The 17,776-nt window shown below is 42.9% G+C and overlaps 1 protein-coding gene across 2 annotated transcripts in view; it reads left to right on the forward strand.

The window, feature by feature from the left end:
* The window catches only part of LOC124595719 (phenylalanine--tRNA ligase alpha subunit), a 135,470-nt gene that overhangs the window by 44,209 nt on the left and 73,485 nt on the right, over positions 1–17,776 (forward strand). For both annotated transcript variants that reach the window (XM_047134589.1, XM_047134597.1), the window contains exon 3: positions 11,348–11,574. In XM_047134589.1, the coding sequence (XP_046990545.1) occupies positions 11,348–11,574 (227 nt within the window). The remainder of the gene's footprint in view (positions 1–11,347; positions 11,575–17,776) is intronic.

A 17,776-nucleotide genomic window follows, 5' to 3' on the forward strand; every position in this document is an offset into this window, starting at 1 on the left:
CAGTGACCCAAATCCCAGTGTGTGTAAGCAGTCCTTGAAAGTATTGTAGCTCTAAATTGTGCTGGACTGTTATTACAGAATAACAATTTTGTGATTCGAGACAGGATATTATCAGTTAATGTGTCTCTGATGTGGAAGCTACAGTCACCAACAGCCCGTGACCTAATGACTATTAATAATGGGCATTGAGCGTGTTCTGAGTCAGTCCAGCTAGTCCTTTTCATGTTGCTTCTTATTATTTGATAAGTTTTCTCTTTTGGCCCTGGAAACTTACTGGGATGTTTGGACTCTGATGCAACAAAGCCTGCAGGAGCTTGATGCTTATCTCGGCTGGATCATTTGCAACTTTGCTGAGTAACTAGTATTGGCGAAATAACTTTTTTATGCCACTGTGAAAGGCCTGTCTTAACACACTTGCACATAATGTCGGAAATCAGTAATTGTAACAACAGATGTAAGACTACATGAAATTACTGAAAGGAGAGACAGGACAACCAGCCACAGAACTAATAAAATAAATTTTGAACTAAATGGAGTACTCCAGCCTCCCTCCATCACCTTCAGTTCCACGATCTTTCCATGGAACATTGCGATAGTACCTTCGTGTTCACTAACAGCTCTCACACTGACCATGATGTCAGATGTGGCCTCGTTATCGGCACCGACATTTTTTGGTATCAGCTTCCGGAACACTCAGTACTTACAGCAGAGCTCTTCACCCTGTATCAGGCCAAGTAGTACATCTGGCGACACTGCTCAAACCTGCTGGAGCCACTGTGATGTTTGTGTGGGTTCCTGGTCATTTCGGTCTGACAGGAAACGAAGCCGCTGATGCTGCTGCCAATGCTGCAGTCCTTGTACCTTGGCCTGCTAGTTCTTACATTCCCTCTGATGCTGTGTGTGTTGCCGTCTGTCAGCAGGTGGTGTCACTTTAGGATCACCACTGGTCCTCTCTTCATGGGCACAAGCTCAGAGTTAGATGACCACCTCTCGGCCTTCCCACTTTGAGGAGATCATTTTAGCTAGGTTGTGTATCGAGTGTGTCTTTTTAGCCATTGCCATTTATTAAGTGATGCTCCCCCACTGCTTTATGCTCATTGTGTTCCATCTTTGACGGTCCGCTATTTCCTGACCGAATGCTCTTTTTTTAACCACTTACGTTCTTGCATGTGTTTGCCGTCTGAGTCATTGGCCGTTTTAGTGAACGACGCATGGGCTGTTGACTGTGTTTTACTTTTTATCCATCACAGCAGTGTGGTGATAGACATTTAAATTTTAGCTCACGACCACTGTTTCTCTATGTCATATTTTATAGACCTTTCTCCATGTCCCTGTTTTTAGCTGTCTTCTCTTCTAATCAATTGGGATTAACATGTAGTCATTTTTAACTCCTTTCTTTGTCTTCTTGTTCCACAGTTCTGACACAGTCGAGAATGACTGTAGGTGTTTTTACACCCTGAAACAAAATAAAACAAATATGCATGTAGGATCCACTTTAAGGGACCTGTCACATCTGACCCACCACAGTCTCCCATTTTTTACAGCAAAGAATTCCTCTAGACCTCCCAATGAGAATACAACAGTCTTCAACTTTTTACAACAAAACATTCTATTTACCTTTCAGCAACAATACCCACAGGATATTTAGGTAAACCTGACTACAAAGAGGGGGGGGGGGCAAAATAACTGATGATGGTCAAAATAGAGAGGATTTAAAATGCAGACTGACAGTGGCAAGGAAACCATTTCTGAAGCAGAGAAGTTTGTTAACATCGAGTATAGATTTAAGTGTCAGGAAGTCTTTTCTCAATGTATTTGTATGGAACGTAGTCATGTATGGAAGTGAAACATGGACGACAAATAGTTTAGACAAGAAGAGAATAGAATCTTTTGAAATGTGGTGCTACAGAAGAATGATGAAGATTAGATAGGCAGATCATGTAACTAATGAGGAGGTACTGAATAGAATTGGGGAAAAGAGGAATTTGTGGCACAAGTTGACTAGAAGAAGGGATCGGTTGGTAGGACATGTTCTGGTACATCAAGGGATCACCAATTTAGTATTGGAGGGCAGTGTGGTGGGTAAAAATCGAAGAGGGAGACCAAGAGATGAATACACAAAGCAGATTGAGAAGGATGTCAGTTGCAGTAGGTACTTGGAGATGAAAAAATTTTTCACAGGATAGAGTAGCATGGAGAGCTGCATAAAACCAGTCTCTGGACTGAAGACCACGACGACATTACATTTTTAAAGGTACATCTATGAAAATTGGTATTTGACTTCTCAGTGAGAAACAAAAAAAGCTTGTGTTTGTGTTTTTGGTAATTCAACCACTGAGGGGATGAAATAAGACCTGACTGAATCATTGTCTTGTTATTGCCCTTTCTAAACAGTTAAGTATAGAAACTTGGAATTTGGAGAGATGTTGATTTTATACTGTAGGCATCGTACGGATTGTTTGAAATTCCATCGCTAAGTGTATGGATTAAAGGATGAAAGATTTTTGAAAATATGTTGCTGATAATGCTACTTAGAAGCTAGCTAGAACTACAAAAATTGGTATTTGGTTTCTCTGTCAGAAATTAAAGTATCAGTACTGTATTTCTAGAGTTTCAACCACTAAGGGGGTAAAATAATGGGTTAAATCTGTTTCAGAAAATAAATCACTATTAAAGTTCTAATAAAGCATTTTTAAAGCTACTTCTGTAAAAAACGGTTATTGAATTCTCTGTTGGATATAGAAAAATACGCCCCAAGGGAGTGAAATTGGGTATGAAAAATTGTTTGAACACATTTCATATTTGAGTTCTAAAGAAATGTGTTAGGGAATGGAAGTTTTTATGGAAATATCACTCCAAGAACTCAAAAGGCAGCAGGATTGTCAAAAACCTCTGACTTTAGTTGCCAGAATCGCTTTTTGGTTAGAAGTACTTTCGGAAAAGGTTATGCTTCTATGGCCTTAATTAACGTGCAAAGTTTAGATGATGTTTCAGTAAAAATCAACATATCAATAAATGATAATATAACTTGCTCTCTCTCATATATATATTGTTTCAGTTGGCAAACAACATAAACATTCATTCTCCCCATGTTTTAAATCCTGTAGACAGGTAGGTGGAAGATGTAAGAAAGGCATTGGGCATGGAAGGATTTGTGGTGTCCTCTGTTTTTGGGTGATGGTGAAGCGATACAACAAACCTGAAAGTCCAGGCCAATGTCATAGGTGTCAGAAGTACAACCACACCAGCCATAACTGCAGCCTACAGCCCAGGTTTGTTAAGTGCACAGATCCTCACCTAAATAAACTGTGCAAGAAGAGACAACCACGTGTGCCCCAACACAAAGGGCACTCACCTGGTCAACTACCATGTCTGTGAGGTTTGTCAGAGATTGATGAAAAGTCAGAGGCACCAGAAAACTGGCACTGCAGCTACCACTGTGTCCAGGCAACAAACTCACCAGTGGGCGAATTTTGAGCCCCAGCCCAGTCAGTTTACAGCTCCATAATCAAGATGGGCAACTTGGACCTCCCCCTCCTCCTCTACGATGGAGACAGGCAGTTTGGGTGTCCTCCTCCACCTCTTCTGCTGTGGTGCCCCCTCCAGCAGTGGCAGGAGGAGAGCCCACTCCCACTACCAGCCCCCTCTACGTACCAGGGGCTCACAGAGACTAATGTAGCTGCCAGTGTGGCTACTGAGCGAATGCCAGAACTGCCTCAGTGGGGCCAGGCACTGGCAATGATATATATAAGAGAGAGCGAGAGCAAGAGCAAGTTATATCAATAAATGATAATATGTTGATTTTTACATATTTTATGAAGCTGTGCCGAGTCATCTGTCTTAAGAAAATCTGTATGTCGGTTCATTGTTTGGACAAGAAGAGAATAGAAGCTTTTGAAATGTGGTGGTACAAAAGAATGCTGAAGATTAGATGGGTAGCTCACATAACTAATGAGGAGGTATTGAATAGAATTGGCAAGAAGAAGAGTTTGTGGCACAACTTGACAAGAAGAAGGGACCGGTTGGTAGGACATGTTCTGAGGCAACAAGAGATCACAAATTTAGCATCGGGGGGCAGCGTGGAGGGTAAAAATCGTAGAGGGAGACCAAGAGATGAATACACTAAGCAGATTCAGAAAGATGTAGGCTCCAGTAGGTACTGGGAGATGAAGAAGCTTGCACAGGATAGAGTAGCATGGAGAGCTGCATCAAACCAGTCTCAGGACTGAAGAAGACGACGACGACCACCACCACGACAGTTCATTGATGCTCGTGACAGTCCAGTGTCCTTTTAGTTTCTTGTGATCCTTGTGAGGTCTATTATGTCACCTCTCCTTCCAATACTTATTAATGTATTAGCCATAATTGAGGCAAATTGGACATTTTCATTTCTAAGTCTTCTTGACTTAAAACTGGCTTGGACTATTATTTGTAATGATTGATTACCATTCAAACAGTCGTATACTTCTTACTATATATTTGCATGTGATTTATTAAAAACTCTGCTCCATTTTGACATACAAGGGAAGAGTTTTGTACAGGTCACACATTCACTTGAACTAGAAAGAAGACAGTCTAAAAAAAAAGAGTATCTTTTCTAGTGACTTGTCAGTGATTATATTGTTTCATAAAACTGCAGATATGTTTTTCCAATAAATACTTATTGATATTGCAGATTTTAGAATGGCAAAATTTTTTACCATGTACCATCACAACATTAAACTCTTAACTTTCTTTCCTTGTTTCCTTCCAGAAATGAATTAGGGAATGAATGCCTTTTTGTCGTTCTATTAAACAAATAATTTAGCGGATATGCTGAGTCACATATAGGCATTAAAAAAAAAGTGTCACAATTAAAGGACACACACACACACACACACACACACACACACACACACACACACACACACACTGCAGTCTCGTGTGTGTGTGTGTGTGTGTGTGTGTGTGTGTGTGTGTGTGTGTGTGTGTGTGTGTTTTGTTGACGAAGGCCTTAATGGCTGAAAGCTTTAATTGTGAGAGCCTTTTTGTTATGCCTATCTGCAACTCAGCATCTCCACTATATGGTGAGTAGCAACTTTCCTTCTCATAATATTGTTGCATTCCATTCTGGATTTTCCATTGTTTGGTTGAACATATAAATTAGGTTTATTTAATACTAGTCTAGGCTGTTACTGTTCCCACACAACATGCCTGTCACGCAGGGCAGCCTACACACCAGGGACTGGAAAACACATTTTTCCCCATAGGTCTGCTCCTATTGGAGTTAGGAGAATATAAATGCCGCAATGCTGATACTCATGAGGCCTGCTGATCCTGTGCAAAATTTAGTTGAAATTGATCCCGGGGTTTGGGAGGATATCCCAGACATATACACACATACCTACACTCTGCTTTGTATATATTTATTTAATGTAGAGGGATTTGTCTTCCCTTTGCTTTGTCTCATTACTTTACATTATGACATTTATTTGGTTGCCACTAGTACTTTTAGGTGAAACAATGATTTCACACTCAGATTTCTTGAAATTATCTGCTGAACTTTACATTGAAATAATTTTCCAGCGTACATGAAACATACACTGCTTTGGTGATTTTAAATGGTGCATTGGCTTTCATTAACTTTCTGATATTTCACCATACCTTTATAAATCTTTATGCTTAGCTGGCGTAATAATTAATTTGTTTTCCTCTTCACTCATTTTCTGTGACTGCTTATGACATACAGGGTGTTACAAAAAGGTACGGCCAAACTTTCAGGAAACATTCCTCACACACAAAGAAAGAAAATATGTTATGTGGACATGTGCCCGGAAACGCTTACTTTCTGCGTTAGAGCTCATTTTATTACTTCTCTTCAAATCACATTAATCATGGAATGGAAACACACAGCAACAGAACGTACCAGCGTGACTTCAAACACTTTGTCACAGGAAATGTTCAAAATGTCCTCTGTTAGCGAGGATACATGCATCCACCCTCCATCGCATGGAATCCCTGATGCCCTGATGCAGCCCTGGAGAATGGCGTATTGTACCACAGCCATCCACAATACGAGTACGAAGAGTCTCTACATTTGGTACCGGGGTTGCGTAGACAAGAGCTTTCAAATGCCCCCATAAATGAAAGTCAAGAGGGTTGGGGGGGTCCGCCTCTACCAATCCATCGGTCACCGAATCTGTTGTTGAGAAGCGTACGAACACTTCGACTGAAATGTGCAGGAGCTCCATCGTGCATGAACCACATGTTGTGTCGTACTTTTAAAGGCACATGTTCTAGCAGCACAGGTAGAGTATCCCGTATGAAATCATGATAACGTGCTCCATTGAGCGTAGGTGGAAGAACATGGGGCCCAATCAAGACATCACCAACAATGCCTGCCCAAACGTTCACAGAAAATCTGTGTTGATGACATGATTGCACAATTGCGTGCGGATTCTCGTCAGCCCACAGATGTTGATTGTGAAAATTTACAATTTGATCACGTTGGAATGAAGCCTCATCCGTAAAGAGAACATTGGCACTGAAATGAGGATTGACATATTGTTGGATGAGCCATTCGCAGAAGTGTACCCGTGGAGGCCAATCAGTTGCTGATAGTGCCTGCACACGCCGTACATGGTACGGAAACAACTGGTTCTCCCGTAGCACTCTCCATACAGTGACGTGGTCAATGTTACCTTGTACAGCAGCAACTTCTCTGACGCGGACATTAGGGTTATCGTCAACTGCACGAAGAATTACCTCATCCATTGCAGGTGTCCTCGTCGTTTTAGGTCTTCCCCAGTTGCGAGTCATAGGCTGGAATGTTCCGTGCTCCCTAAGACGCCGATCAATTGTTTCGAATGTCTTCCTGTCGGAACACCTTCATTCTGGAAATCTGTCTCGATACAAACGTACCGCGCCACGCCTGTTGCCCCTGTGCTAATCCATACATCCAATGGGCATCTGCCAACTCCGCATTTGTAAACATTGCACTGACTGCAAAACCACGTTCGTGATGAACACTAACCTGTGATGCTACGTACTGATGTGTTTGATGCTAGTACTGTAGAGCAATGGGTCACATGTCAACACAAGCACCGAAGTCAACATTACCTTCCTTCAATTGGGCCAACTGGCGGTGAATCGAGGAAGTACAGTACATACTGACAAAACTAAAATGAGCTCTAACATGGAAATTAAGCGTTTCCCGACACTTGTCCACATAACATCTTTTCTTTGTTTGTTTGTGAGGAATGTTTCCTGAAAGTTTGGCCGTACCTTTTTTGTAACACCCTGTATATTGAAACATCACCTGTTACAAGTTATGAATACTTGCTTTATCCAATAAAAGTTCAATTGGTCTTGTTAATCATTAAGAGGAAATTTAATATTTTGCATAACTCGGATGGATGATTCTTCTTCTACAGAAGAATTGTAATATGTTGAGCACCAACCTTCCAACCAGATAAGTATAACCTTTAACAACTGTTTATATAACGTTCGTTGTGCAACCTATCTGTTGTTCTTAGTGTAACACATTGTTTTAACATGATGATATTCTTCACTACCTGGCAGTATTGTCTGTAATAAAATGCGAACCAGACTCCGTGTTCTTTATATTCTCGTACAGTTCCTATTTTTTTTCTGCGTGATATTTCAATGTCATTACTGTTGTTTGTTAGCATTGTTTCACTGCTTGAAATTTTTAATGTAAGAGAGCTGTCATATAAAGTGATGATTTGTATCTGTCATTCTTGTTGTCTGTTATAGACTTCTGTCAAATATGCTTTTTGAAACATTCTTTGTTTTATCAACATTGAAAGTGAATCCTTATCTTAACTATGCCTTCCATTATAGAATCTGTCAGAAAGCTAATTTTGTGCAAAAATTTCAAAATTAGCAAAATATTTTTCTTAAAGACAAAACTTAAGACATTGTCTAGCTGAAAGAGGAAAGTCCTGCAGCCAGATCTGTGTGATCTGTAGAAGGCTATAATTAAAAGGTTACACCTTCAAAATTGAAACACTTGTGCACATCACTCAGGTATTTGTCTGTACATTGTTTTGATATGTCAGTACACTTGAATGACACGTTGCACTTAATAAAAGTAGTCACTGTCCCAACTGTACATAAACCCTCACAAAGAAACCTGAAAAGATATACCTCTTTAAAGAAAATTAGGAAGTTTATAAGCAATACATACACTTTACTACTAACTGCACTTTGTAGTTTGATGAAGCAAGCTCATTGAGCCTTGTAATGTGCATTCTCCAGTTACTAATTTAATTTCTTCCATTAAAAGAATTTTCATTAAGCAAGGATGCCTTGTAAACTGGCTTTATCCTGTGAAAGGGCTATTCATTCTAAAATTTATCACAGACATTTAGCCTTGAATGAGTCCAGATTCACCCATTATACTGTTATTTATAAGCTTTACCAACTACCACACACAAATCTTAATCAATTATAGACCATATGTAGTAGAATCTAACGTGTGGATGCTCTCAACTGGGTTGAGACAATCCACCACTGAATAACTGTAAAAAAATGTAGATGCTTGCAAATACGAAAAAACGCATGCGGCCTGGAACAAATATGACTGCCATTTCAAAATAATAAACAATAAATTTTTTAAAAAAATAATTTTGTGACTACTAAACATTGGGGAATTCACCCAGCAAATATAACATTTTTCTGAGATGGTCAAGCAACCAGTTATTTTTTTCTTGGACCACCTGGTATGGATTGACCCCTGTGCCAAGATAAGGTGACTGTGATGCTGGAAAGCTATATAATATTAAAATTAATGATGCATGTCAGGCTAGCAAGTCTGTCAAAGTCATAGTGTATATCATTTAGCCCAGAGCCCACTAGGATTATTCCCAGCCTGTCTCACAATCACTAACTAATCCACATTAGTAAGTGCCATATAAAACACACCTAAATCATCTGTCACCTTACTGTCCCTGCACTTGGTTTAAAAATGCTCAAGATATTTTGCTCCCTGCCTGTACGTAATGAAATTTCCTTTCTTAATGTTTGTGTGTACCTGAAGCATAATAACAGTGTTGGACATCTGTTGCATCATTCCTGCTTCCACCTGTACTTGAGGCTCATTTCGAGTGAACCATTGGCATATGGCTAAGATGATTCTTTATATTCTGAAAAATGCTGTTGGAGTTTGACCACTCCCTAATGACCTTTCTGCCAGCAGCCAGTGCCCAATTCTCCATCTTTCTAATATCTTGTAATTGTGCCTGAAGGGCAGAGTAATGAAAATTTGATGAATGGAAAAAGTGAAATAAAGCATCAGTCCAGGGAATTCCTTACATGATGTATTTTAATTCCAAATGTTTCTTTTTTTCCCCTCTTGCTTTTGTTCAGTTTTATTGCACTCATTTGTATTAGGAAGAAAAGAGTACAGAGCGCTGTGGGAATGTGTTTCAGAAAATAATACATTTCTCATCTACGTTGTCCAATTTAAAAAAAAAAAAAAAAAAAAAAATTATAATAAAAAGAAATCCCTTATGCATTGTATATGATGAAATTGATAGTGCTGTAACTGTAATGAAAAGCTTCTTACACTTTTCAGTCGATGGCTAAAAGTTTGTTTAATTATTTCTTCAGTTTTTTCATGTACATTGTTCTGGTACACGAACCACCAAAAGTGTGATTGTTAAACAATTTTTTACAATCATTTAGGCAAAGGCTGAGCTGGTCTCTAAGCCCAGCCCAAGGAAATAAAATGCCAAAACAGTCAAAATATGATAACACACAGGACAAAGCTTACTCAATTCAGACAGGTGATGCCTACAGTTTCCCTCCCTTAGGTTAATTGATGGTTGGGGTAAAAGGTTAGGCATCTGACTGCACAGTTAACTAAAATAAATTTGCCAAATTATAAAAATAGTAGACCCAAATGACAGGAAAAAGGTGAAGGTGAGTGTTATTTAAATGAAATAGCCATTAATTTTTGAGATACTGGAATGAGTATGAAACTGTGTGTGTGTGTGTGTGTGTGTGTGTGTGTGTGTGTGTGTGTGTGTATATATATAGAGAGGGGAGAGAGGTTGAGGTTTTTTTTCCCTTCTATGTATACCAGAGATAGAAGGGGAAGGGGGGCAGAAAGACTTGTGCTGATATTATGTGAGAAATTTTTTTATATGTTGCAAGTGGCTGGATGGCATGGGTGACCTGTTGGAACAGGCATCATTACTTACTTGTTGTAGAAATGATGGATTATTCTAATTCGAGGAAGTGGTCCACATTCCTGTTTGTAGTACAGGGTGGTTATAATTAAACTTTTGCTACTTTAAAAGCCCCCTCATGAAAAATGGGTAGAGAAATAATGAATAAGCCATTTAAAGAAACACATTTTAATTGTCACGTGATATGTTAATTGTATATCATGTTTATGTTCCAGGTTACAAATGTTGCTCAGTGTGACAACCATCTGCATCCATGACAGCCTGGATATTCGTATGGATACCAATTTCACAATTGTTCTTCACACTTTTCTAACAGTGGACTGTGGAATGTTCAGCTGTTGTGTGACAGCTCGTGCGCTGCTAGAGGACCACACATTGCGTCAGCATTCTCAACCATGGCAACAATAACTTATTCAACAATTTGTGGCGCAGTTGAATGTCGGCCTCTCCCTAGAGCAACTACCAAATTATATGTAAATTGTAGGTGGAGAGGAGGAGAAATGAAAGGGAAGGGGTTACTGATGTCAGCTGCATCAGGACATTATGCAGAACCAGTGGCGATGCAGTCATACAATTACCAAATTGCCAGTTAATTTGAACTTCTGAATCAAGTTCTTCAACCCTAGTGTGGAAAGCGGACCTCTCCATATTTCTTTAATGTACAGATACTCACAAAGAGCAGCAGCACTATTGCTGCTGTTTTCATAAAACAGCTGTATAAGTAAAGCCTTCCTCGCCTTGTCTGCAGCTGTAATGCACACTGATGTTTGTTTTCCAACCCGACATCACTGTACCAGTACCGCCTGACTGCAAGTTACGACTCTAACCACTACTAACAATGCTAATCCTGCAGCGCACAATCTGATCATTATTCCTTTAAACTTTTGCTCCCATACAGTAAATAGTTTTCCATCTACACTGGCTTAAGTAGTTAAAGTTTAATTATAACCACCCTGTATTTACTCTCATAAACAAGTTCCAGTGACTGGAACCTTATCCTCATAGTCACCTTTTTGATTTTCTGTTAGTTTTAATTAATAGCTTTTTTCATTTGTTGTGTCAGTTTATTGTGCTTAGCTAGATGTTACTAGATTTTATTTTCCTTTCTTGTCTCTGTAATAGATGTGTCTTTACAGAAAGTCTTTGTCTTCTAGGTAAATCTGCCAGATAAAAATTTGCACTCAGTTGGTTTCAGCAAAGCAATGGCACGTGGATGGATATGTGTTGACAAATCGGGAGAAGTGCCTGTTATCAGGCAGAAAGTTTCATCTATTCAAGACATAGTAAAAGATCACATGAATTTAATTAGACAGCAAAGAGCAAGTGAAGTTGAAGAAAATGCTAAGCAGGACTATAAGAAAAGAAAGTTGGTAAATGAAGTGTAAGTGAGTACTGTCTTATTGGTGTGTAATCACTAAACTTCACTTACACTAGTAGCATTGCAAACACCATTGGAAAAAATTGTAGTTGTTGCAAGTGAAAAGGAGAAATGCCTAATAGTATTTTGTTTTTAAAATTTGTTACACCTGGATTTTGATGGAATGATTATGATGTTACAGTAATGACAAAAACAGTGATATTCAGGATTACATTAAAAAAAATTTAGTAATATGAATTTGTACCTTATTAATAACACTTAAATAGCATGAAGTTATTTCTTAATTTCAAGTACTTTAGGAATTTCTCAGAAAGGGAAAATATTTTGATATTTCCAGTGTTGTATTTTTAGTTGGTCTCTCTGTAGAACATTCAGTTTTGAAATTAGTACTTTCTTTGGCAAGTCACTGACAGGTACCCTCAGAAGTAGGTATGTAAAAAATTTTGTAACAGTGTAATCTTCTTGTGTTCACTTGCTGTTTACAAGTTTCTGGCTTCAGTATAAATTTTCTTGGCTCTGAATACAAGCTGCTATTATCTTAGGACACAGAATCAAACTCTCTAAACTTAGGGGCATAAAGACTGTTTGCATCCTTTTTGATAGCACGCGCATATGCACGTATCTGCAACCTCACACACTCTCTGAGAGTACAGAACTTTTACTGAATTAAATTCAGCCTCCCCCCTGCGGGTTTGGGGGTAAGAATAGGCCCGCGGTATTCCTGCCTGTCGTAAGAGGCGACTAAAAGGAGTCTCAACTGTTTCGGCCTGTTATGTGTTGGTCCCCATTAGGGTTTGACCTCCATTCTTCCAAATTCAACAGAAGTACGAGCCTTGGGGGAAGGACACCTTATGTGGTGCGCCATCAGTCCTCTGTGCCCTAAGATCTTGGCACTCTTTATCGTCTAGGCATCGTAACTGCTCCCACCATCCATCTTTTGGGCATACACACCTGATGGGTTGCGTAAGTTACACCCTTAGTGCGTCACCATCTGCACCCACGATAACTATGGACTTCCCATGGCACCCAACATCCAGCACGGTAGCCAGCCCGTTGTGGTGGGCTCGTCATGTACCCTCTAGGTTGTAGCCCCCTGAGAACATAGGGATCGTACTGCCGATGCCTGAGCTGCCACCTCCCCACGTAACCGAAGGAGTAGCTGCCTGTCTCTCTGGGGCATCGGGACTCCTGGCAACGGCCATCCTGCCAGGTGGCCTTTGCTGCAGCTGGGTGGTGCCCGTGGGGAGAGGCCCTGGTCGAAGTGGGTGGCATCGGGGTGGATGATCCGCACTGAAGCGGATGAAGTCTCAATCCAGTGGTCGAACAACTGCCAACGTCTCTAAGTGCAGTAAGGTAAACTTTAACACTGTGACATATCATCCCAAATCGTTCCCTTCCCTAGCCACACCCTGGGAGGGACGTAGGGCTGCGGACAAACAGGAACCGTATTCACCGTGATACCTTGTGTGCAGCAGAACCGATGGGGATTCGTTTTTGGGGACTAAGCCTCTCTTCTGTGTGAACAATCTTGAAGGTAAGTTTGGGAAAGTGGCGTCTCTTTACAAAATGAGGAGCGGGGCCATCCTGATACAAGCAGCTTCATCTGCACAGTCACGGGCGTTACTCGCCTATGAGAATCTTGGTGACGTACCCATTAACGTCACTCCCCATAAGTCCTTAAATTTGGTCCAGGGGATTACAGTCTGATGATGAGTTACGGTAGAACCTGGCATGGCGAGGTGTACACTTTGTCCGTCGTGTCTTTCGTTGGCCCAAGGATAATAGGATCGCTACCGGTGCTTTCATCCTGGCCTTTCAGGGGGACTGCTTGCCCAAGAAGGTCAATGTCATGATCTACTGGTGTGATGTCAAGCCCTATGTCCTGCCCCCTATGTGCTGCTTCCAGTGCTGGAAGTGAGGACAGATGTCCTCCAGATGCACTGCCAGCCCCACATGTCGAGATTGTGGACGACCCTCGCATCCCAATACTCCATGTGCTCCGCCTCCCACCTGCGTTAACTGTGGGGAGCATCATTCTCCCTGCTCGCCAGACTGTGCAGTCTACCAATGAGAGCGGAAGATGCAAGAAATTAAGACCCTAGACTGTTTAACTTACCAAGAGGCAAAGAAGAAGCTAGAACGACTCAATCCCACACCTATGTTGAGGAGTTATGCTGCTGTAACACTGGCGCCACCGGTTCCCGCAAAGAATCTACTATGTAGGAATCAACATGGATTCCGGAAACAGCGATCGTGTGAGACCCAACTCGCCTTATTTGTTCATGAGACCCAGAAAATATTAGATACAGGCTCCCAGGTAGATGCTATTTTTCTTGACTTCCGGAAGGCGTTCGATACAGTTCCGCACTGTCGCCTGATAAACAAAGTAAGAGCCTACGGAATATCAGACCAGCTGTGTGGCTGGATTGAAGAGTTTTTAGCAAACAGAACACAGCATGTTGTTATCAATGGAGAGACGTCTACAGACGTTAAAGTAACCTCTGGCGTGCCACAGGGGAGTGTTATGGGACCATTGCTTTTCACGATATATATGAATGACTTAGTAGATAGTGTCGGAAGTTCCATGCGGCTTTTCGCGGATGATGCTGTAGTATACAGAGAAGTTGCAGCATTAGAAAATTGTAGCGAAATGCAGGAAGATCTGCAGCGGATAGGCACTTGGTGCAGGGAGTGGCAACTGACCCTTAACATAGACAAATGTAATGTATTGCGAATACATAGAAAGAAGGATCCTTTATTGTATGATTATATCATAGCGGAACAAACACTGGTAGCAGTTACTTCTGTAAAATATCTGGGAGTATGCGTGCGGAACGATTTGAAGTGGAATGATCATATAAAATTAATTGTTGGTAAGGCGGGTACCAGGTTGAGATTCATTGGGAGAGTGCTTAGAAAATGTAGTCCATCAACAAAGGAGGTGGCTTACAAAACACTCGTTCGACCTATACTTGAGTATTGCTCATCAGTGTGGGATCCGTACCAGATCGGTCTGACGGAGGAGATAGAGAAGATCCAAAGAAGAGCGGCGCGTTTCGTCACAGGGTTATTTGGTAACCGTGATAGCGTTACGGAGATGTTTAATAAACTCAAGTGGCAGACTCTGCAAGAGAGGCGCTCTGCATCGCGGTGTAGCTTGCTCGCCAGGTTTCGAGAGGGTGCGTTTCTGGATGAGGTATCGAATATATTGCTTCCCCCTACTTATACCTCCCGAGGAGATCACGAGTGTAAAATTAGAGAGATTAGAGCGCGCACGGAGGCTTTCAGACAGTCGTTCTTCCCGCGAACCATACGCGACTGGAACAGGAGAGGGAGGTAATGACAGTGGCACGTAAAGTGCCCTCCGCCACACACCGTTGGGTGGCTTGCGGAGTATCAATGTAGATGTAGATGTAGATGTAGAATCCTTTCTCAGTTGGCCCACAGAACAGTCAAGCTACGCCTGCCCCACTGCCGGTAAGGGCCACTCGTCATCCACTACTCCCGAAACACCCAGTTTGGGAGCAGTGTGCCCTGAACAACCAGGGACGTCCGTCCCCATCTCTCAGCCGGAGAAGCGACCGCCTTCTTCGGCTGAGCAGCCGGAGAAGCAACAGCCTCCTCCGGCCTTACTCGTTCGGAAGGGGTCCCTTGGGGGAGTCCCTTCCAAGGACTTTACCAGTGTCTCACAAGCCACTAGCCAGTGACTGAAGAAGCCACCAGCTGCTGGTCGAAGGGCTTCACGCTCTTCCTCTGCTCCTGAAAGTACATCAGGAAAGCCCTCCCAGCATGCGAACCCTCCTCCCAAAGACAAGAGAGAGAAGAGGAAGCTCTCTATGAAGAATAAGGACCCAGTGGTTCCCGCGCCACCGCTTACTGTCAGCTCAGCCTCTAAGGATGAGGTCGAATTGTTTGCATCCCTTGATGACCTGGATCTCGCCGTCTCTTCAGAAACGGTGGCAGCATGTGACCCTGCGAAGTAATTTGCCTTTTCGGTGCCTTCATGCCCCTACAGGACACGCTTTGTACAATCCTCCAGTGGAATTGCAGCGGTTATTTTAGCCATCTACCTGAGCTACATCAGCTTCTAAGCATGAGACCTGCTTTCTGCATTGCCCTCCAGGAAACCTGGTTCCTGGCAATGCGGACACCTGTCCTTCGTGGATACAGGGGCTATTACTGTAACCGTAGAGTTTACAATAGTGTGTCAGGTGGAGCCTGAGCCTGAGCCTGTATATAGTGCTCCTGTGCCCCTTCAAACATCATTGGAAGCTGTGGCTGTCAGAGTAAGGACTACCCAGGACATAACCGTCTGCAGTGTCTATCTCCCTCCAGGTGGTCCAGTCCCCCTGACCGAATTAGCTGCACTTGTCACCCAGCTCCCCACGCCTTTTCTTCTCCTGGGGGATTTTAATGCTCACAATCCCCTGTGGGGTGGAACGATGATTACTGGCCGAGGCAGAGATGTCGAGAATCTTATCTCCCAACTCAACCTCTGCCTCTTAAACACTGGTGTCGCCACACATTTCAGTGTGGTGCATGGCACGTACTCGGCCATAGATCTGTCGTTGTGCAACCCAGGGCTTGTACCATCGGTCGACTGGAGAGTCCATGACGACTTGTGTAGTAGTGACCATTTTCCCATCTTCCTTTCACTACCCCAGCGTCGCTCCCCCGAACACTTGCCCAGATGGGCATTTAGCAAGGCAGACTGTGAAGTGTTCTCCTCTGCTGCCACTGTTGAATCTCTCCCCCATGGTAACATCTATGTGGCGGTTGAGACACTGACTACAGCGATTGTTTTCGTTGCGGAACATACCATTCCTCATTCGTTAGGGTGCCCCCGGCGAAAGTCAGTGTCTTGGTGGTCACCAGAGGTCGCTGAGTCATTAAAGAGCATCGGCGGGCTCTTCATCGCCATAAGCGGCCAAACGTATCCGTGGTCAGGTCCGGAGGTTCATCAAAGGCGGAAACAGGAGTGCTGGGAGAGCTACGTTTCCACCATTGGTGCCTGTACGTCACCATCCCAGGTCTGGATGAAGGTTCGGCGCATCTTCGGATTGCAGCACTCTACAGGTGTCCCAGGGCTTTCCATCAACAGGGCGCTACGCAGCGATGCCGATGCAATCGCCGAGCATTTCACTCAGCACTATGTTTGGGCCTCTGCGTTGGGGAATTACCCGCCCACGTTTCATGCTCTGAAACGCCGGGAGGAAGGCAAATGACTTTCTTTTGCTTCTTGCCAACCTGGGGCGTATAATGCCCCATTTAGTTCGTGGGAGCTCCAAAGCGCCCTGGCACAGTGCCCCGATACAGCCTCTGGGCCAGATGGCATCCACAATCAGATGCTCAAACACCTGTCCCCAGACCGTCAGTGATGTGTTCTTGCCATCTTCAACCACATATGGGGCGATGGTGTCTTTCCATCACAGTGGCAAGAAAGTACCATTGTTCCGGGGCTGAAGCCTGGTGAGGACCCGCTTAATGTGGATAGCTAATGGCCCATCAGCTTAACAAACGCTCTGTGCAAGCTACTGGAACGTATGGTGAGTCGACAGCTGTGTTGGCTGCTCAAGTCTCGGGGTCTCCTGGCTCCGTGCCAGAGCGGCTTCTGTTAGGGCCGTTCCACCACTGATACTTTGGTCTTCCTTGAGTCTGCAATCCGCACTGCTTTTTCCAGGCGCCAACACCTCGTCTCCATCTTTTTCGACCTCTCCAGAGTATATGACATGACGTGGCGGCACCATATTCTCTCCATGTTGCATGGGTGGGGTCCCCGGGGCTCTCTCCCCATTTTTATTCAGAATTTTTTATCTGTTTGGACATTCCGTATTTTACTTGGCACTTCCCATAGTTCACTTCATGTCCTCAATACAGGGCTCTGTATTGAGCGTGCCACTTTTCCTTGTGGCCATTAATGGCCTTGCAGCAGCAGTAGGGTTGTCTGTCTCACCCATGTTATATTCTGACGATTTCTGCATCTTTTTCAGCTCCTCCACCATTAGTGCTGTAGAACGTAGGTTGCAGGGAGCCATACACAAGGCGCAGGCATGGCCCCTTGCTCATGGGTTTCACTTTCCTCCTGCGAAGACTTGTGTTATGCACTTTTGTCAGCGTCGAACTGTCCATCCCCGCCTTGAGCTCTATCTTCAGGATGCCATGCTCAGGGTTCTTAACACTTACCGTTTTCTGGGATTGCTGTTCG

The sequence above is a fragment of the Schistocerca americana genome, chromosome 1, assembly GCF_021461395.2.
Source record: "Schistocerca americana isolate TAMUIC-IGC-003095 chromosome 1, iqSchAmer2.1, whole genome shotgun sequence".
Lineage (NCBI taxonomy): Eukaryota > Metazoa > Arthropoda > Insecta > Orthoptera > Acrididae > Schistocerca > Schistocerca americana.